Source organism: Branchiostoma floridae, chromosome 8 (genome assembly GCF_000003815.2).
Source record: "Branchiostoma floridae strain S238N-H82 chromosome 8, Bfl_VNyyK, whole genome shotgun sequence".
NCBI classification, from domain to species: Eukaryota; Metazoa; Chordata; class Leptocardii; order Amphioxiformes; family Branchiostomatidae; genus Branchiostoma; species Branchiostoma floridae.
The window spans coordinates 14,273,334-14,295,570 of NC_049986.1; the positions used below are offsets into that span (position 1 = coordinate 14,273,334).

At 41.5% G+C, this 22,237-nt stretch overlaps 2 protein-coding genes across 2 annotated transcripts in view; one reads left to right on the top strand and one right to left on the bottom strand.

The window, feature by feature from the left end:
- Window positions 1-17,102, top strand: part of LOC118421312 (tenascin-X-like) — a 106,419-nt gene extending 89,317 nt beyond the window's left edge. The window contains exons 23-44 of the mRNA XM_035828548.1: window positions 158-445; window positions 813-1,100; window positions 1,418-1,705; window positions 1,908-2,201; window positions 2,647-2,934; window positions 4,781-5,068; window positions 5,788-6,075; window positions 6,316-6,603; window positions 6,929-7,216; window positions 7,594-7,872; window positions 8,339-8,632; window positions 8,999-9,286; window positions 9,864-10,151; window positions 10,437-10,724; window positions 11,357-11,644; window positions 12,200-12,399; window positions 12,926-13,040; window positions 13,937-13,972; window positions 15,252-15,397; window positions 15,857-15,953; window positions 16,125-16,286; window positions 16,662-17,102. Of these exons, the coding sequence (XP_035684441.1) occupies window positions 158-445; window positions 813-1,100; window positions 1,418-1,705; window positions 1,908-2,201; window positions 2,647-2,934; window positions 4,781-5,068; window positions 5,788-6,075; window positions 6,316-6,603; window positions 6,929-7,216; window positions 7,594-7,872; window positions 8,339-8,632; window positions 8,999-9,286; window positions 9,864-10,151; window positions 10,437-10,724; window positions 11,357-11,644; window positions 12,200-12,399; window positions 12,926-13,040; window positions 13,937-13,972; window positions 15,252-15,397; window positions 15,857-15,953; window positions 16,125-16,286; window positions 16,662-16,930 (5,348 nt within the window). The 3' untranslated portion in view covers window positions 16,931-17,102. The remainder of the gene's footprint in view (window positions 1-157; window positions 446-812; window positions 1,101-1,417; window positions 1,706-1,907; window positions 2,202-2,646; window positions 2,935-4,780; window positions 5,069-5,787; window positions 6,076-6,315; window positions 6,604-6,928; window positions 7,217-7,593; window positions 7,873-8,338; window positions 8,633-8,998; window positions 9,287-9,863; window positions 10,152-10,436; window positions 10,725-11,356; window positions 11,645-12,199; window positions 12,400-12,925; window positions 13,041-13,936; window positions 13,973-15,251; window positions 15,398-15,856; window positions 15,954-16,124; window positions 16,287-16,661) is intronic.
- The window catches only part of LOC118421319 (zinc finger CCCH-type with G patch domain-containing protein-like), a 104,355-nt gene that overhangs the window by 71,343 nt on the left and 10,775 nt on the right, over window positions 1-22,237 (bottom strand). The window contains exons 7-8 of the mRNA XM_035828566.1: window positions 21,127-21,281; window positions 20,568-20,740 (exon numbers count right to left, since the gene is read on the bottom strand). Coding sequence (XP_035684459.1) covers window positions 20,568-20,740; window positions 21,127-21,281 — 328 coding nt within the window. The remainder of the gene's footprint in view (window positions 1-20,567; window positions 20,741-21,126; window positions 21,282-22,237) is intronic.

A 22,237-nucleotide genomic window follows, 5' to 3' on the forward strand; every position in this document is an offset into this window, starting at 1 on the left:
CATCTAAATATTGCAAAAGAAAACGATGGGAGTTCAACTGACTTGATTAATCCTTTCTACTGCTCCTCTGTTATATGTGCCAGTCTCACTCATGTGCTTGACTTTGACATGACTCATTTCTTTCCCACTGACATGACATATTTCTTTCTCACTGAAGCACCGACACGTCCCCTAAGCGTGACAGCCGACGGACAAGGCCCTGACTCTGTAGAAGTCACATGGCAGAGCCCTGCTGAGAACAATGGAAATCTGCTCGGTTATTACGTCTACTACCAAGTTGTGGGGAGTACAGAGACATCAAGATCTGAGACTGGTCCTGACGAAACCACTTACAGTATCAGTGGGCTGCGGCCTGCTACAGAATACATAATCACTGTCACTGCTTACACATTGGGTGGAGAGAGTGAACGTAGTGAGGAAGTCCTAGTCAGCACTTTGAGTGGTGGTAGGTCTTTGTTCATTCATACCCATTTAATACTTGCAACAACCGACAATCTACTTTAACTTAGACTTGTTCTACAGCCAGACAACTGGACTACTTGCATCTTCAGCTTCAGTATGTCTTGAATGCAACATCAGTAATGATGACATGCATTGGTCATGATCTGCTTGTGGTCATCTCAAACATGGCAAAATGCCAACTATCTCTTTGCCTCTCTATAACACTGTGTTCTCCTTAAATACTCTTTCTTTGTCTAAAGATAGAATTTTGTTATAGCTCTGTTACTTTAGCGTGTTGCTAACATTAATGTGTGACAACTTCCAACATGTATTAGCTGACATTAGTGACTTCTTCTTCTGTCCTCTCAAAGTCCCTTCAACACCCCTAAGTGTGACTGCCAACGGACAAGCCCCTGATACCGTAGTAGTCACATGGCAGAGCCCTGCAGAGACCAATGGAGACCTGCTTGGCTATTACATCTACTACCAAGTTGTGGGAAGCACAGAGACTTCACAAGCTGAAGCTGGTCCTGACGAAACGACTTACAGCATCAGTGGGCTGCGGCCTGCTACAGAATACATAATCACTCTCACAGCTTACACAGAGGGTGGGGAGAGTGAACGTAGTGGGGAAGCTCTGGTTCGCACTTTGAGTGGTGGTAGGTCATGCTTTATGTGGCATTCATACAGATTCTTATATCACAACCTTCAACAACCTACAAGCTTAAACTTCAAAAGTCATTGTTCTACCACAGTAACATCTCTAGTTTCTCATAGACATAGCTTACACTGACAACTTCTGTCATCAATACAATGTCAATGTTTACTACCTCATCCTTCATTTGCACTGAAGCCTGAGTGGCAGTTAAAGTTGCAGTCATGAGTGGCAAACTTGTTTACTGTCCCATTCTTGTTACACTGTCTCCTCTACATGTTGACATGCACATGATGTAAGCTTTTGTTCTGTCCCCCAAAGTCCCATCAACACCCCTCGGTGTGACTGCTGAGGAAAATGCTCCTGACGCCATTTTGGTTACATGGGAACCTCCGACACAGACCAATGGAGACCTGCTTGGTTATTACATCTATTACCAAGTTGTGGGAGACACAGAGACGTCACGAGCAGAGGCTGGTCCTGACGACGTGGCTTACATCATCAGTGGGCTACAGCCTGCTACAGAATACATAATCACTGTCACAGCTTACACAGAGGGTGGGGAGAGTGAACATAGTGGGGACATCCAGGTTCGCACTTTGAGTGGTGGTAGGTAGTACTTCTGTCATCTATGTCAGCATTTCAATTGCAATTCAATATATTCTGATAACTCTTTTGAATGTCCCCTCAGGTCTGAGGATAAACTTGTCGCTGTCTTGTCCTAGAATCTTACCTTTGTCATGTTTGTCTTAAAGAATGGCTCGAAGTAAATTTCCTCATGCATATCATTTCTTCTTTTGCCCTCCTGAAGTCCCACCAACACCCTCTAGTGTGACAGCAGAAGGCGAGGCTCCTGACAGTATTAAGGTTGCATGGCAATCTCCTGCCCAAACAAACGGAAACCTTGGTGGTTTCCGCATCTATTACCGCGTTCTTGGGACGTCAGAGAAGTCCAGTTCAGAGATTGGACCTGATGAGATGATGTACAGCATCCGTGGGCTGCAGCCCGCCACAGATTATGTAGTTACACTGTCCTCTCACTCCGATGGGGGTGAGATCGAGAGTGAACGAACATCGGAAATTGTAGTTCGAACCTTAAGTGGTGGTAGGTTAAATTTCAATAGCTTAAAAATTGCAGCTTTCTTACAGCTTGCAGCTACAAATGTACATATCACCAGATCAAATCACCTCCTTTTTAGTCTCATTCTACATTTCCTGAACAAGCAAAGGCCTTCTTACATGCTGCTGGTGACAATGGCTTCTCTTCCTTTCTTGGGTCATTTCTCATGAAGCTTCTCTGATGCGCATTTCTGGTCATGCTGGATCCTGTTCATCTGCATTTTCCTCATCATCCAGGCCTGACAAGCTGCTGGGTCTTTCCATCCCATTCCTGTTTGCCTCTTTGGGTGGCAACTTCTCTTGGGGTTCCAGTCATACCTTGGCTAGGGCATTCTGTGGTGATGGTTGATTGCGGGCCAAGTCTCCCAAGACCTCTGCTAGATATCAAATGACATGCACCTGACTTGACATGTTATTTTGTCTTCCTAAAGCACCATCAACACCCTTGGGTGCAACTGCTGAAGGACAAGCACCTGACACAATTCAAGTTACATGGCAGCCGCCAACCCAGACCAATGGAGACCTCCTCGGTTATTACATCTACTACCAAGAAGTGGGAAGTACAGAGACTTCACGAGCTGAAGCTGGTCCTATTGAAACCACTTACAGCATCAGCGGGCTGCGGCCTGCTACAGAATACATAATCACTGTCACAGCTTACACAGAGGGAGGGGAGAGCGAACGTAGTGGGGAAGTCCTAGTCAGCACTTTGAGTGGTGGTAGGTAGCTTTCAGATATTTCACTTTGTCTAATGCTAATTCCTATTGTCCCCTTTTCTCTAAAAATGTCTTCACTTTCTCCTTTTTGCTTGTAAAGGTGCAATGTTAAATTGTTGGTGTAGTAGGCTTTTTCTTGATCTTGTCAAAGCCTCTGAAACACCTACATACATGTATCTTTGCAATCGCCTTCCATTTATCTTAACATGTGCATAATTTTGCTCAAACCTCACATGAACCTCACTATACATGTACACATGATGTAACAACATTTTGTTTTGCTGAAGCTCCATCAGCACCCCTTAGCGTGAGCGCTCAAGGACAAGGTCCGGATACCGTCATAGTTGCTTGGCAAACCCCTGCCGAGACCAACGGAGACCTGCTTGGTTATTACGTCTACTACAAAGCTGTTGGAAGCACAGATGTGTCAAGGGCTGAAGCAGGTCCTGATGATGCCACATATATCATTAGTGGGCTGCGGCCTGCTACAGAATATGTGGTCACTCTCACCGCTTACACAGAGGGTGGGGAGAGTGAACATAGTGGGGAAGCTCTGGTCAGCACGTTGAGTGGTGGTATGTAGCTCTTCATCCAGCTTCCATTGCTGCCGAAGCTTCTTATGTCGAATGATCTGGTTCAATCATGCTTCACAGCTCATCATCAATGTCCCACCATTGCCTGTCACCATGGTAACATAAAAATGCCCTGCTTTCTGCCATGAGGTTAAGCCAACTGAGCTTGCATTTGCCTTGACTGCCTGAAGAAGCCATCGTGTCTGTCTTGGCCATTGTACTGTACATGTCCTTGACATCATGTCAAGTAGGTTGTGTAAATGGTTATCATTTACAGGGGAAACATCTAATTCCATTGCCTTTGCTTCATCATGCAGCTTCTGTTAGACTTTTAAGGCTTGATAGCTTCCAGTTGCTTCATTGGCCTGCTAAGCTACCATTGCTTGGGGGCAGCATCAGCTTTGGATTTAACCTTAATTTTGGAATTGGCAACCTGCTTCAGCTCCCTCCACCACACCCTTTAACCATATTGTCACAATACTGTCATGCTCATAGCTTTAAATGGTACTTATTTTTGATGGAAACCAGTTTTTTATTGATTACTGCAAATATCTTGTCAATGACCTTCAAACGAAGCTTCTTGCATACAGTTCATGGCTATTTGATTTACATGTCAACGAATCAAAAATATCTACAGTCTTGCAGGTTCTCCCCTGTGCTACATGTAGCTCTACAGTAAAAACTCTTTCCTTTCTACAATACTTTCAAATCCAAACTTCTTGATCTTCCTTTCAATTCAACATGTATTTGTCTCATGCAGTGAAGGCCTGTCCTACAATGCTTTCATATCCTAAGTTTCTCATCTTTCTCCAATATGTATTTGTCTCATCTAGTGAAGGCAACTGAACACCTTGTGTCCTATTGTAAGTTGATGAAATAAGGATGGACTTCCTACTGGTCAAACCTGATGACAAACTCTTTATACCAGAGGGCTGCACCATTCATTGTCAACATCTCTGCCATTTGTACACATTTCTTGTTCATCCTCTCTCGTCCACCTTCAAGGAAGCCAGCATATATGTACAACATTTCACTGACTCCTCACGAGGGATTCACATTGTCCATAACTGTACCAATTTTTTCTATCAAATGTCTAAACATTGCCTAACAACAGAAAGGTCCAGACCAAATATCTATCTCACCCTAGACAAACTCTTACCATTGACAGTAACTTCTATTGTTCAAGCACAAATAAGCATTGCAAATTGCCATCATTGCAAAATGGGCACAATTCCTACCCTGTATCTAAGTGATGCATCTTTTCCTTCTCACTGAAGCCCCATCAACACCCTTAAGCGTGACTGCTGAAGGACAAGCCCCTGACACAATTACAGTCACATGGCAGGCCCCGGCAGACACCAATGGAGACCTGCTTGGCTATTACATCTACTACCAAGTTGTTGGAAGCACAGAGACTTCACAAGCTGAGACTGGTCATGAAGAAACCACTTACAGTATCAGCGGGCTGCAGCCTGCTACAGAATACATAATCACTCTCACAGCTTACACTGAGGGTGGGGAGAGTGAACGTAGTGGGGAAGTCTTGGTCCAAACCTTGAGTGGTGGTAGGTAGCAGTTGTGGCCTATTTATTGTTGATATCAAAATATTGCTAGCATGGAGGTCTGCAGGTTTTTCTTAAACTAGAATTTCATCTAAGAGATTTTATCCATCATACAGAATACCTTTTCAGTACCAAGGACAGGAACATGTATTTTGCCTTAGTTATTGCAGTATTCATGTCTTTTTTCTGAAAATTATTGCCAAGTTAACGTCTGTACTTTCTTGTCAACATACAACTAATAGAAAGACCCTAACGCCACCCTTAAAAAGTGGCAGGCAAGAATGTAACCTCAAGGCCCTGTTTTGTTTTTGCATTTGTGTATGTCATCTGTAATTCATTCCAAATTCATTCCAATTTTCCTGACTATAGAGGCAATACCAATAAGTACATGAATCATTGTCCTACCGTGTCAACCACCCTTTCTTGTTCTTAACAAGACGTGTCATCCTGCAAATCATTGCCTTTTATACATTTGATTTAGACACTACGTGTGGACATACAATTATCATTGTAACTCAGCATTTATTATGAGATGGCCACATAGTCTGTCTTAGCCAACTAGTGTGAATCCAGAGATGGCAACCTGACTTCTAACTATGGCCACTGTGCTACCATCACAATACCACACAGTCCTGTCATCACTCATCGTCCAGATTTCTTCATCAAGAACTACCGATGAATGCAGGCGAAATGATTCTCTCTTTTCCCCTTGCAACTCCAAGCCCCATCAACACCCCTAGGAGTGAGTGGTGAGGGACAAGCTCCTGATGCAATAAGAGTCACATGGCAGGCCCCGACTGAAACCAATGGTGACCTGCTTGGCTACTACATCTACTACAACGTTTTTGAGAGTGAAGAGACCTTGAAGGCTGAAGCTGGACCAGATGACACAACCTACCTCATCAGTGGGCTGCGGCCTGCTACAGAATACGAAATCTATCTAACTGCCTACACTGTAGGTGGTGAGAGTGAGCGTAGCCAGTCAGCATTTGTTCGCACATTAGTTGGTGGTAGGTGAACCATGAACTTGTCGTATCAAACTAAATATTCTTCTTTGATAAGCTTCAACTACCAGCACTTGCTGGCTTTCCCTCTTTACTCGTAAATGCTTCACAATTTTCTTTTGCTTTTTTTACTTTATAGACATTCTGTTGTTTTACGTACATGTAACTTAATCTGCACCTGTTTTGATAGTTATTTTCTTTTGCAAGCACTTTTTTTTCTTCTTTTTGCACCCTGCACCTTTCCAGCACCTGGTGCACCAGCCAGCATTAGAGCATCCTCACTAGGCTCTGAAGCCATAGAAGTGTCTTGGCAGCCTCCACCACAGTCAAATGGAGAGATACTGGGGTATCGTCTTCATTACCAGATAGTAGGAGAAGAGAGTGCCTCGACCCAGGAGGTTGAGGGTTACGAGACATTTTACTTACTGAGGGGCCTTAGGCCAGTCACAGAGTACTCCATCTGGCTTCTAGCCTTCACTGCTGCAGGGGATGGAGAGAGGAGTGAACAAGTTACTGTACAAACGGCAGAGGGGGGTATGTACATGCACATTTGTGCCCCAAAGTGATATTATTGGACAGACCAAAGAGGCTATAACCTCCTTGGTTGGACGGACAATGGTCTCCTCTTGGACAACTATTTTTTCTGACCTCAAACACTTCCACTGTTTGCCTCTGACCCAGACTGGCACAAGACTGGTGGCAAATGAAATGTATTTTTCTCTTTCTTTCTCAACTTCTCTTAAGCTTTACATGTATGGGTTGTACCCAATCTTTTTATTGCTTTTCTCTTCAGGCCTTCTTAGGGCCCTGAGGGGCTTAGAACTAACATAAGAGCCTCTCTTGGTTTTTCTTTCCTCAGTGCCTGGAGCTCCTAGAGATGTCAAAGGTCAAGCCGTAGAACCCACCACTATTACAGTCGATTGGCAACCCCCCCTAGAGATCAATGGGGTCCTCCTTGGATACAAGGTGATATACATGCCTGAAAATGCTGCTGAGTTCTCGACTGTTGAGTTGGGACCAGCAGAGCTGTCCACGATGCTGTTGGATTTGGAACCAGCGACGACATATTCCATTGTCGTGTTAGCCTTTACTTCGGCAGGGGATGGGGATGAGAGTGAGGAAATCCTAGTCAGCACAATGCAGGGTGGTAGGTATCAAGATCCCTGACCAGAGAATGGTCTTTAAGTGTTTTTTCTCCATTCTTCTGGTTTGGAGGTTGCCCATTTGTAACTGTAATGTGCTTGCGATAAGTGGCGATAACTTGCGATAACTGCAATCTCTTTGCACCAAGGTCTTATTGACAAAGCAATGCGATATACGTTAATTTAAAGATAATAAAAGAGTTCAAATGGGACATCAAGAACAAACCAAGGTAAGGTACTAGTTCCAGTTTTTCCTTCTCCTTCAATTACATAAACAACTGCAAGCTACATGAAACAATGTTCCCCCCAAACACCCTACATCAACCATGGATATATTATGTACATGTTGTGATGTTTGATCAAGTTTTTTTTCCTCATCAAGTTCCCGGTGCTCCAACTGATCTTTCTGCTGTCGAAACAACGTCCAACTCCATGAAACTGAGCTGGCAGGCACCCGAAGGCGATATTGAAGGGTACCGTGTTTTCTACTCATTAACCGGGAGCGACACCGAGGAAGCCGTTGACACGAGGTCAGCTGATGCATCATGGTCTCTGAGTGGACTGCAGCCGTTCGGAGAGTACTCCATTTCGGTTCTAGCCTACAACTCAGCTGGCGATGGCGAAAGAAGTGAGACGATCACAGTGCAAACAGAAGAGGGTGGTACGTATACTGCATACACATATTGCTGTCTGTATTGTAATCAGATAGAGACTTTGACAAGTTCTCTTGATATGCTAATGCACTGAATTTTGTCCGTATCAAACCGCACCACTCCAGTTTGCGATGACCCTGCCCTACCTTTTCGCATGATCTGTGCAACTATTTCCAATACCGTACACTCCCCCCTAACATGATACAATCAAGTTGAACATATTTAGACACTTCACTGTAGCACATTGTCACTTACATGTATGAGAGTAATTCACACATATTCACCGTTCAAACAAGAATTCATTAAGACATACATGTTCCTGTAGCCGGGTCATCAAAGTGTCAAACTCTTTCTGACAGTTACTGTCACTTAGTGTCCTCATCTGTGACTCTTTGTATATGATCTGAGGTATAGAATTGTTATCTGAAAGATGTATATATCTTGTGCTAATGACGCTTTGAACATTCTCTCAAGTCCCGGGAGCCCCACGTGAAGTTCAGGGACTTGCCATTGACTCGACAACGATCGAGCTGCAGTGGATGCCACCGTCACCTGATGAGCAAAATGGTGTGATCAAGGGGTACAAAATCTTGTACAAGAAAGTTGGGGAAGAAGGGGAGAATGAAGAAGATGCAGGCCTCCTTGACTTGATGTACACTTTGTCTGATCTGGAGAAGTGGACAGAGTACAACATTTGGGTGTCTGCCTACACCAGTGCAGGAGATGGATTAAGAAGTCCGGTCATAGTTGTCAGAACAGGAGAAGATGGTATGTAAAAGGAAACAACTTCCAACCATCCTCGCACTTCAATCTTTGTAGATCACCTCCCAAGAAAAGAAGGACCCGTGCACTTCTACCCTCTTGTAGATTCTCACTCTTCTATCTTAGTAGACCAAGAACACCTACAAGAAGGAACTTGGCACTATTAATCTTCTCTTTAACTTTCTACTCCTGTAACCAAGGTGTTACAATGGGAGCTTATCCAATCTTGATTATTACTACTGAGTCTTCCATCTCTCTATGTAGAATGCCTTCTAGATCTGTATGTTGTGCATTACTTATAATTTCTGTCATTGCAGTTCTGATGTGTTGGAGGAAGCATACTAATGATGATACCATCTCCCTTTTTCAAAGTTCCTGGTCCTCCCATCGGCATTGAGGCAAGGCCTGGAGATGATTCTGCTAGCGTACTTGTACAATGGCAGCAGCCAATTGTGCAAAATGGAGTCATAGTCGGTTACAAGATCTTGTACCAGAAGTCAGGGGACGAAGATGTGGAAGAAACTGATATCGGAACCCCACAGTTGGCCTTCACCTTGGGTGGGCTGGACTGGGATGACTACAACGTTTGGGTCGTGGCCTACACTGGAGCAGGAGATGGTGATCGAAGTGATCCGGTGTTAGTCCGACCGGCAGAGGGCGGTATGTCATCATCTCTCTGGAACAAACTTTCCTCTCTGAGTCTCAAGTCACCACTTCCATATTTCCTTCACCACTAACATGTTCTCTATGTCACTAGTATTCACCATCATAGCATTAGCACTGAGTGCCACGTGCAGTTCTCTGGAACAAAGAAATGAGCACTCTTCATCCCTAACCATCTGTCTTGATATGTTGTAAACTTCAGCAAAGCTAGGAGTGTGTATGCATTTTAGTGTTCTTGACTCATTCCTAAGGCATCAAATAACTTATTACATAAAAGAATGTACTAATAGCAATGTTGTTGAATGAATATAGATTTTTACAGTTTACAGGAGCATCACTAAATCTATTCAAATTGCCATTTGTTGTGTCAAAGAAGTTGCCATATTCATCTTGCTAGTATTCTCATCATGCCCATCTTTTTTTAATCATTCAAGCTCAGCCATTGTGTTTCCATATCTGTGACAAGCTGTGAGCGCTGTGCAATGCACACAGGTAGTTCTCATTATATTTGAGGCTGAAATGTTTCCATCAACTCATCTACCTCATCCATTTTCCTCTGCAACAATAAAAAAAGTTCCCGGACCACCAAGCGCTGTGTTTGCCAGACCACTGGATTTTGATACCGTTGATGTGCGCTGGCAACCACCCCTCTACATCTACGGTCAACTCTTGGGTTACAAAGTCTTGTATCGGTCAGCTAATGAGATAGAAAACCAGGTTGTTGTCACTCCGACCATGGAAACATCCTTTACGCTACCTGGACTTGAGCCGGACACCATCTACATCATCTCTGTGGTTGCTTACACAATAGCTGGAGATGGCCCACGGAGCAATGAGTTCGTTGTTCGAACCCTTGAGGGTGGTATGTCTCCCCGTCTTCCCATTCCTTCATTTGTACTGCAAATCCATCTCCATCTTGCATGCATGTTGCTTGCTCGTGCATGAGTATATCCCACTAACTGCAAGAAGTCGTCTGCCCTTGATCAAGCCATTGCATTTTATGTCTGCTATGCATTATGTCTTTAAAAAGTTCTGTAGTTTCTTGCTTTGCCGCATCTGCATTTTGTTCCCAACCTTAACCTTGTGTTCATGCCCTTTCCCCACCCCATGTCATCCCATCATTGTTTCTGTTACCTCCACCCCGTAGTTCCTGGGCCAGTTCAAAGCCTATCAGGGCTGGTGTGGGATTCACAGAGTGTCCAGCTTCGCTGGCAACCACCCTATAATGCTTACGGACAAATCCGTGGGTACAAAGTCTTCTATCAGAGGATGGGGCAGATCTCACCAAGCGCTGAAGACACGCAGTCCACAGGACCGGTGTATAAACTAACGGGACTGAAGAAGTGGACAGAGTACATCATCTCGGTCGCTGCTTATACCAGCAGGGGTGATGGCATGAAAAGCAATCCAATCATCATTCGCACGATGCAGGACGGTATGTGACCAAGGAGTGATGAAGTGTGGAGACACAGCCAACTACTCATCTATGACTTCTTCTGTCTCTGAAGTAGAACCTCGAGATCACACAGGCATTGTTTAAACCACAGCACATCCACAAAGAAATGACTATTTTTGTACACACAGCAACAGGTTATGGTATTCATTGATAGGGTCTCTTATTTCACATCACACATGACTCTCTGAGAAAAGCTTCGCATTCAGACCATATTGCCAACAATGACAACATATACTGACACCATGAAACCTTTACAACTTGTACTGCTGCCATCTTTTCCCTTTGCACCTTCCCTTACTCTTCACCTGCTTCTAATTTATGCCTTGCACAATCCAGCATACCCTTAACACATTATACCAGCACATATTTTAACAATTTCAATCAGATCTTTATGTCTTTTGTAGCAGTAATTCCCCTATGCAAAATACACGCCATTATTAATAGTATTACTGTCACTGCATTGCATTCTCTTTGCCAATAATCAAGTATTTAGTCATTGCTGCATGTAACTGCATACTTTGTGCAACACCTTGTCATGCCACTTCTATGTCATGATTTTGTTTGCAATGTTTCCTGTGCTTACATCACCCTTCATCTTCCCCCTAAAAAAGTTCCGGGAGCGCCACAAGACGTCCAGGGGATCGCTCAAGGTTCAAACGCGCTACGTGTGACGTGGCAACCCCCAACAGATCGCAATGGCGTGATCCAAGGCTACAAGGTTTACTATGCAAGGATGGGCACGGAGGACTATACCGAAATCAACACACAAAATACCGAGCTCTCCTATGAACTGTCCGAACTCAGAGCATGGACCAGCTACACATTCTCTGTGTCTGCCTACACAAGCGTAGGAGAAGGGCCGAAAAGTAGTAAGGTGACCACAAGGACAGAAGAGGGCGGTGTGTACCAATCCAATGTGTCATGATGCTAGAGGAGTGCTAACTCTACGACTGTCTGACTCTTTACGCAGATTTTGTAAACACAATGCTGCTAATCATTTTCTGTTCTTTTTTTTTTTGGAGAAGGAAAATTAACCCTGCACTAAATGTAGTGTGTCAATATTGTAACATTTTTCATGTTTCAGACTGATGTTGTCTACCTTCACCCATAGGATACCATGTAATACCATTGTTTCCAGTTTAGGAGCACCATACCAACCCCACTTACAATGTAGTTGTAGTGACATTCACAAACATGTATGTCTAGTTTCTTTTAGAGCACTGTTACAGTAACACTCTTCAATTCAACTGCACCACTAGTAACATGAACTTGTCCATACTTTAGATTTTAATCCTTTGGGATACTAGCACTTTTTTCAGTCCATCACTTCAGGCACTTTGCTGCACAACACATGATGGTACATTTCACTAGCCTTCAAACACTTTACTCTAACTTCTACAACAGGCCGTTACTTTGTAAAGCAAATGGTTTATTCCAGGGGTCTTTTTCCATAGTGCCTAGTGTAGGCCCAGGCAACCTGAATGCAGAAGCAGTCGATGCCGGATCAATCCGTGTGTCGTGGACGAGAATATCAGACGCGGAGGCTGGCGGGGCACTGCAAGGGTACCAGGTCTTCTACCAGGCCATACCGGCTGACGGGGCCCTGGAGATCAGCGATGCACAGGTTTACAAAGTGGAGGGTGCAGACACTTTGGTGAGTTTTCTTTCCCACTGGTTTCTATCCATACTGTGTCTTCGTTTTTCATAGGAATTCAAAACAAATCTCCTTTAATGTAAAAGTTGCTGTACAAAGAGCAATGACTTAAACATTAAAATCATAATCCTCAGGTAGAAATTTCTCCATACTCCTGAAAAATCAGTAAAATGAAAATTTGCATTTTCCTAAGACAATTAAGATGATACATGTATGTTTATATTGGCCATCATCTAGTCTCTACCAGACTGACTACGCTGGCTATTACAGGGAGAAAAATTTGCCGGGTAGTTTTGTTACCAGAGGAGTTGGTCTGCCACGCAGGGGAAATATGAACCTTAGCGCAGACTGACTCCCTGGCCAATTTGCCGATATTTTGCCCAATTCTACGATCCATGTACCCCCTGTAGGAAGGCCTGGTGGAGACTAGCCATCATCCACCTACAAAATGTATCCATACATGTATATCCTTGTACGGAACATTCACTAGTTGTCAAACATTTATGTTGGTGCCATGTATCCACAGGAGGCTACCCTAACAGGCCTGGAAGCTGGCACCAGGTATGCCATTACTGTCAGCGGGTACACCAGCAGGGGAACAGGTATTCGCGCAGATCTGGTTGAGGCAACGACACAGACCGGTGAGAAAAAAATAGTCCTTCTGTATTCTGTTTTCAAGTCAGCAGAAATGAATCATGTATTTCATAATGATGTTTATGCATACACACATGTACAGGTGCCAAAGTTTCCATCTATATATGCTCATTTTGGTGTTGATGTTAGAAAATATTATGATTTGTAATTTGCATACATTGTTACAGTGTACATTGCCATATTCACAATAATACATGTACATGTATTTACAGTGCACATGTTTATGCCCTGGTTAGGAATATGGTGGTAAGAATATTTTGCTCAAAGACAACCATATCAAGAAATTTCTTCCCCCACACAAAAAAAGATGTTGAACCAGTAATTAGCAATATCAATGGTGTGGCTTGCTAACAAGTTTGATCCCCGACTAATGTTTAATCAGCTAACAGTCTAATAATGGTGCTAACATGACACACAGTTTCAACAATGAGTACACTCCAACATGAACACATCAGTTAGTCATGTTACATGTAGGTATCTCTTAGTAAGTGATCCTTGAACAAATAATCTTTGTACTTTTTTATCCCGAGTTTTCTTCTAGTCTGATGTAGAGTAGACCTTTATTCTTTCAACTTTGCTTTACTTTATCTTATTTTATTTTATTTTATTTCATTTTTGTTTTCGTTGATTAGCATTACATCCAGTTTTATTTTTCAGTTTTATTTTATATTTTTTTAAGAATCTTATTTCCTTGCTAGTTTCCTTTTCTTTTTATTTCATTATTTCTAGAAAATATTTTAGATCTTTTTATTTTACATTTCATAGTTTTCTATCTATACTGCTTTTTATTTTAGTTGCCTTTCTTTTTAGTTTTTCTGTTTTATTTCCGTCTTGTTTTCTATTTTGACTGTCTTTTGTTCCTCACCTGGTGCTCCTGCCCCAGCAGGCACGGATGAAGGGCCCGCCGTGGGTCCCGGTGGTGAGTTCCTCAAAATCACCGTGACAACATAAACAAAGGACAGAACCACCTCATGTCACGTCACCTCATATATAGATACACAGACTCGATACCATTTCTACAACCACTGCAGTAACAAGACTATTCCACAAGACAGTGCCACATTAAGAGACAGAACCTCGGCTGTCAGAAATAAGTCTGTTCTTAGTCTAGCACTTTTTAACCTAAACTCATACAAGTCTAGATGATATGTTTTGCTCCCCCACCCCCCATGTTTCTGACAGCCAAGGTTTCATCATCTTATGACGTAATGTATATTGTCAGCAGGGATGTTGTCAGAAAGGGTCTTTATGCTTTGATTGAGGAAATAGTTTGTGTGGTTGTCAAGAGTTTAAATGCACCAATCAACACAATTTATACCTTAATCTTGTTTATTCACCTCATCAATTATGAAGTGCTGGTTTCGTAACAAATTTTGAAAACTTGTCTGATTTCATCCCTGTCTACAATGTATGGATGTCTTAGACTAGAAGTCTTTCAGTATTTTTGCAATTTAACAAAATTTAATGATTGTTAAAATATATTTTGAAGTTGACAGTTTTGAAATCATTTGTACCTGAATGTATCTAAATAGTATTTTATCTGCATACAGGGAGATGTTATCATTACATTTTGTAAGTCATTTATGACAAGCTAACATCATGTGTCTTTGAATCACTAGTACTGCCATTTTTCTCTTGCATATAGTACATGTACAATCATGACAGAGGAGTCACAGCTGTGATTCCAACCTGCTTTTACTTTTTATTTGAGCAGCATCGTTACAGACCATCAAGCGACAATCCCTAAGTTGTTGTATGCAACATGGACATTAAAAGGAGATGCTCTGACTTTCTGTTCAACCAAAATTCATGACAATTCACTTGTTTTTGATTCACTGCAATAACAATGAAAATACTTCAGTAAATGATAAAACAATTCTAATGTTACATGTCGCTGACAATCTGTTCGCAAGAAAATAATCTTTTTCTTACTTAATTCATCAATGAATAGTTGTGGCATCTCCTGTTCTGTGTTATTATTACCTCTATGATTGTTTAGGTATAAGAAAGCTGTATCAATTGTATCAAATTGAATGTAGATGAACTGATACCAGTCATTATATTCTGGAAAAAGTTATCTTGTTTTACAATTTGAATCTAACAGTGTAAAACTATTTCTTTGATAAAACTTTGACAAAAGCACAAAGACTTTATGTATGTTGAGATGTTAAGTTTCTATTCCACTATCCTGCCCACAGGAATCCCTTACCCCAACCCCACGGACTGTGGCCAGGTGGTGGCCAATGGGGAGACAGAGAGCGGCCCCTTCACCGTCTACCCCTCGGACGGCGGCGAGCCCATCGAGGTTTGGTGTGACATGGAGACGGACGGCGGAGGCTGGATCGTATGTTTTGACTTCTGTTTTTATTTTATGCTTAATCTTTTTTGCATAAGTCACCTGATCTCTGACTTTCCTTTGATGACAAAGGTGGTGGGAGTGCACAGTGGAAGTAGAACCATCTCTGGAGACAGTTGAGATGGTGGCTGGATTTTATGTATCTATAGAAATAAGCTAGCACCGAGTCTCAAAGCTATGATTCTTGGTAATTTCTTAGGAACGAATCTTTCTATGAAGAAAAATAGATAGTACATACCATGATAGTAGAAGCAAAAAGTTATTGATGAGATGATAGTTTTGCTAGTTTTTGTATCATGACAGTTGAACACAAGCCATCTTCCATTCCTTGCCAGTTACACATGTACAATGTATGTATTTTGAGTACAGTGTTTGACAAGTCACTGTAGTATGTTTCATCTCTTTGCATGTCTTGCTAATCAAAGAGGCTTAACTTGTCCACCCCAGGTTTTCCAGAGACGGCAGGACGGCTCTGTAGACTTCTGGAGACGGTGGAGAGAGTACCGGGCAGGATTCGGTGAAAACACAGGAGAATTCTGGCTTGGTGAGACAGTCGTCCAACGTTTCATTGTTTCAATTTCATTTAAATTTTTAATCAAGTAACCACATAACCTCCTGAGACTTCCAGACTTAAGACCCCGAGACAGCTGCCAATGTGACTTGGTAAAAGAAAATGGGAATAAATTAATATATTTTGTAATGTCTTCTTTCACAGGTAATGAGAACATCCACAGATTATCCCACCAGGGAGACTACCAGCTGCGTATTGACCTGGCAGATGGCACTGATGCAGTGTACGGAGAGTGGGACAACTTCAAACTCGGCTCAGAGTCGGATCTGTACAAACTTAACATCGGGGAATACTCTGGAACTTCAGGTAGGTTGTGATGTTGTTTATTTGGGCCCCCTTGGAAGGTGCTGCTTTCTTTAAGCTGTAACCTACAATACACCAAATTCCTCTCTGTCATTGCACCTGTTACTGTTATCAGGGACAATGTATCATTGTGTTTCACTGTAGTTAAATGACTGAAGTTGTGGTCTTGACACTATGAAACGTAAGCAATGTACAACCTGTGATACTAGGTAAGGATATCAACCTCCTGTTTTATGATTTGCCCCACAAAAATTGTTGTGGAAACATCACAAACAAGAAGAGAGATCTTCAGATAATACTGAAGCTTTGTAACTCTTACAAACAAACAATCCTTTGTGTACAACAACTGTACTACATTGCTCTTCCTTCTTATTCCAGGTGACTCCCTCACCTACCACAACAACAGGCCTTTCTCTACGAGGGACAAGGACAATGATGTCGCCCTCAGCCACTGTGCCTTTGCTTACCATGGTGCATGGTGGTACAAGAACTGTCATCGTAGCAACCTGAATGGCCAGTACGGTGACAACACGCACAGCCAGGGTGTCAACTGGTATCACTGGAAGGGCCACGAGAAGTCTGTTCCATTTGTCGAAATGAAAATGAGATCCATGGATTTTAAGACAAAATATGCAAGAGCAGAGTAAGGCAAGTGATTTCCCTGTAGTCAAATGCAAGACATATGAAAAAGAAACTTTCAAACTATTTTACAGCTTTTTCAAATGATGCCTTGCTTCTATGTTTGTTCAAAGACTTTGCACTCATGTTAAAAAAGAGAGAAAGAGCTGTTGATTGTTGTAACCCCCTCTTCAGAGTACTTTGGTTTTAAAATAGCCCCCCTCCCAACCATATTTGTGGAGAAAAAATGTACTGTGTTCCAGAAAAAACATATGTTTCCAATTGTCATGGTTATGGTAAGACAGATGTTTTGTACAATTTCTTAAAAAGAACCTTTTGTTGTGAAGAGACAAACATTTTCCTCCATTCATGTGAGGCATACCTTTAATTAAATCAATGCTGCTGGAGTATGAATAGATTCTGTTCAAGTATAAGCTCCACAGTGACGCATACATGTACTGGTAAGCGATTGATCAAGGTAGAAAAATATACGATGAAAAGGAAACTATCATTCGAGATTTAAAACAGGAATACAGAATATTGAGAAAAATTAGTTACATTGTTGATAATGTCACATCAAGGAAAAAAATGTCATCCTTACTTACTATACTGCCTTGTTGAGTGAAACTTAAGTTCTATGGGGGGAAGTTAAGTACTTGAAAAGCCAGGAGAGGCTATATGTTTGTGTATATTACGATCTGTGTTATGTAGTAGTTCTAGAAGTTGCGTATGTGTAGAGGAGTACTTAACCTAGCTTCAGTTATACTAAGCCTGTTGAAACGCTGCTTGTTTTTTCATCATTTCTAACATCAGCTCGTATAATTCTTCTGGGTGCAATAATACCGTCACATGAGAAAAAAATTCAAGTGATCTAAAGAGTTGTACCAATGCCACATCAGTAATCCTGAGGTATATACACTATACTTAATATTTAGGTGTTCAAGACAATCTTGAGAAGACCTCTGTAACATTTTTTTTTATGTGGTGGAATTATGGCACCCAGTAGAATTATGAGAGTTGATGTTTCTTCTTGTTTAGGATAGACTTAATTGGTCTGAGTCGCCCCTCATGGCCTCATTTCTGAATACAAGGCCAAAACTTGCCAAGAAAATACTATGAATAAAGTCAAAAGTTCTTGTGAAATAGGATACTTTTTCTTCCTTTTTAACCTGATACTATGTTTAATTAGATAGGATCTAGATAAGAGTTGAAATATCATTGTGTTTAAAAAGTGCACAAAGGTGTCACAGGAAAAGAGAATCTTGTAGGAGCAGTTCTAGATGCAGCTCTAACCATGCTTGTGTTTGCGAACAGTGCGGCACATACAACATAGTTGTGATATGTAAAGTTTGTATCAGTTTAAAAAGCATTATTATATAGCGCATATTTCATCAAGCAGCATTGGTGTCAAGGTCTCTTTATCAACTTAAGCAGGAACAGATGTAGGTTAGAGGTACATATTAGCTGTTTGTATCATATCAACTATATGGTAAATTTTCTTGTGCAACAGCTATTTTTGTTATTTTCTGTTGAAAGTATGAGGAAACTATTTTCATCAGTACGGATTTGTACAAATTGTACGTTTAATCACAGGTTTGAAATCCAGAGAAAGAAAAATGGTAAATAGATTTATTTAGTGACAGTATCATTGCAGATTGCAGAACATTGGTGTATTAGCTTGGGTGTGTTTATTATACAAGATTAGCTCTTTTGACTTGGTGATGGGACTTAAACTTAAAGCCAATACAACAACTTCTCTATACTTGTTAAAATGAAATCCATGGAAGGATGTTTCCTCAATAAAGAAAGTTTGTGATCTTTATGGCATGTGTGTTACTTGAGCATTTTTCTAGGTATATCTAATGCTGCACTTGAGCATTTCTCTAGGTATATCTAATGCTGCAGTCATCTTTTTATAAGTTGTACATGTATCATATAACATTATAGTATTTAGATGCATCTATGTGGTAGGCAGTTAGCTCCTTGTGAATACAAACCAAGATACTAGTAATTACGCTCCTCATTTACTGCAGCTCTTCTTTCCCAAAGACAATATTAAAAAGCAATTCCAATGGTTTGAGATTAAATTCTTACACAAGACATGATATCCAAGAAGAGCACAAGCACTACAGGCAAGTCTGAAAGATGACACAAAATTTTCCACCAAAAAATTCCTTCAGGCTCAACAAAGACCACTCGTCTGACAGAGAAGACAGATGCTATGTACAGGTTCCTAACACAAGGGAAATCTCCTTAGCTTCTTTTGCCTTAATAAACATCCTGTCCTACAGACTACAACCAGTAGCATGCTTGTCTGCACAGCAACTCTCTCCAGAAATAGAACTCTCAACTTACAAAATTACAGGATCACCGAACACTTGAGGGGAAAGTCACTTTACCACATGCTAGGGAGGAGATCTTGCCTAAGTCAGGTCTTCATATCTTGTCACATGTGGTAAAGAAAGCTTTATTTTTCCAAATCAAGTAATCATATTACAAGGTAACAGCTCAATTGGGAACAGGCACGTGCAGATCACCTTCTAGGCTATCTGGTGCTGTGATGTAGCGTGAACTCAGCTGAACCTGTCACTGTACATTAAATCACTCCCCTACCTTAGACATAACACCATAAATCATCAACACAAAGAGTGAACTTGAGAAACCAAACAATCCATCATACAAGATTCAGCTTTAAGACAGCATTTTCAGTACAAGACGCAAAGATTCAAAGAAACCATCCCATTTCAGAATCAAGGTTCACAGAAGGTCAAAACTGACTGTCTTTACTAAATCATCATCACAACATGAAGAGTTTGCAGTATGTTCAAGATTGTGGTTTAAACAATAGTCCCAATACAATGGTATTGATGCTGTACATTGCATGTGTGATATTTGCATGGTGTGACAAGTGACCACAAAAACCACAAATTCAAAAACATTGTTAGTATAGGCTACCACTCCAATATTTACATTATCCAGTTGACCAATAGAGGTCTGAGTGGTGCAACGGCTAGAGCATTCGACTCTGGCCCTATAGGTCCAGGGTTCGATACTCACCTTGCCCCAACCTCATGCCCTTGGTAAAAGCACTTTACACTTATACCCACCATGATGGTGGAGTGGCACCCACCGAGCCTCTTTGTCTTATCTGTCAAAAAGTGTGCGAAAAACACACACAAATTTGTTGCGCCAATGTGCCAACATCTGCCATCAAGAGCTGTCATTTTTTTTATCCAGATAAACAGATGACTAAATCCCTGCCCCAGGGGTTTAGCCAGCGTCCGTTTTTCCGTCAATTGACGGAAATTTGCTGCGTCTGACGGAAAAATTTTAAAACCAATCCGTCAACCTTGACGGACAAAAATCCTTGGTGGAAGCTACAGGCGGCTTGGGGACGCCGTCCACGGCCGTAAAAGCCACACACTGTTTGTTTTGCTATTGTTATGATTGTTGACAATGTGTGTCGGCGCCCTTTCGCATACGATAATCTCATTAAAACCCGTTTTTCAAGGTCTCAGTTCAGTCCTTCTAATCAATTTTCGCGGTTTTCGCGACAATTGTAATTGGCTGACGGAAAAAAAATTCGAGCTGGCTAAAGCCCTGCCCTGCCCAATATCCATCACTTACATAAGACAAAATGAAACAATACAATGTAAAAGTGCCTACCCTGGTGTGAGCCTCCCACTCTCCCAAGGCACATGTTGCTCCACTGGGGGTCCACACGTATCTGGCAACTTCGTCTTCCTCTTCCTCTGCATCTTGTTGTTGCCTGGCACTGCTGGAACTGTCTCTGTTTTCTTCACTCTCACTGTCAGAGGATGATGATGAGCTGAGGACATCTGTGAGGTAGATAACAGTCTTCAGATTCAGTCTTCAAAAAACATCATTCAGTCTAATCAAACAATGGATAGTGAGTGTGAGTGAGTGAGTGAGTGAGTGAGTGAGTGAGTGAGTGAGTGAGTGAGTGAGTGAGTGAGTGAGTGAGTGAGTGAGTGAGTGAGTGAGAGTGACTGAGTGACTGAGTGAGTCTAATTCATCAACGAGGTTTACTTGGCCAAATTCTGGCGGACAATACAGGCTCATGTCTTCTCTGCTGTCACAGAATGACCAATGACCAAAGTGTTGGCTATGCCTTGGTAACATCATGATGGCTGTTTGGTCTTGAATAAAGAACTTAATCTTTGCTATTCAAAACATAGGATACTTTCCCAAATCAGGTACTCACCTGTAGGATAAATCGACTCAGCACCAAGCACGGCTGTTTCCTGGTATGAGGAATATTGCACTTTGTAGCCATCCTCCTGAAAACCCTTGACAGTTGCTGGATACCACAGCCCATTCCTGTACTTGGCAAGGCACTGAGATCCTTCTTCTAAAATACTGGACAAAATACAAAATATAGAATACAGACTGAACTAGAGTTCCACGAACACATACCTTTGCCAAATAACAAGGTTTGTTATGTAGAATGATGTCTGTAGACAAATGCGTTACTCATTTCATTTTCTTTATAATTATATGCTTGGAGTTGGTTTATAAAATTTCAACATTGATTATGCAAATTAGATCCCAAGGTACCATTAATCGATATCAAATTGTATCAAGCATTACTTAAGCTATCAGCATACCAAAAATCATGATGATCCTTTGATCCATTCTCGACTTATTCTCTTTCAGTCTTAAATAAAATACACCCCTTACTCTCTTCCCTCTTTCTCAGTTACATATGTGACAACTTTGATGAAAGTACTATAATGAAATGCAGTGGGTTTTTGTACTTTTCCTAATTGATTAGGCAAATTAGCTGTTGATTTGCATAATTGGTATCTCATTATTTAGGTCTTCATTTACGCTACCTAAATACCAAAAAACATGATGATCCGTCAACATGTTCATATTTTCTCATTAATAATGCAAATGAGGTCATCATTTGCATAATTGATATCTATAGATATTTCTCTCCTTCCCAGCTACAAGTTTGAAAGTCCTATCATGGAATGCTGTGGATTTATAAATTTTCCTAATTAATTATGCAAATGAGCTGTTGATGTGCATAATTCGTATCTCATTATGTAAGTCATCACTCATTCTATCTACATACCAAAAATCATGACGATCCGTCAACATGTTGTAGAGTTATTTCGTCCAAAGTTGAGTTTCTGCTGCAGTACCTTAGCAAGCCGCTAGGGGGTCCATTATCAAACTTGACCTTCGTTTCCCGATCCCTACCCACCTACCAAATATCATCAGGATCCATCCCAGGCTTCTCCAGTTATGCTGTTAACACACACACAGACACACAAACACATCCAAAACCTAACCTTAGCCATTCTGGC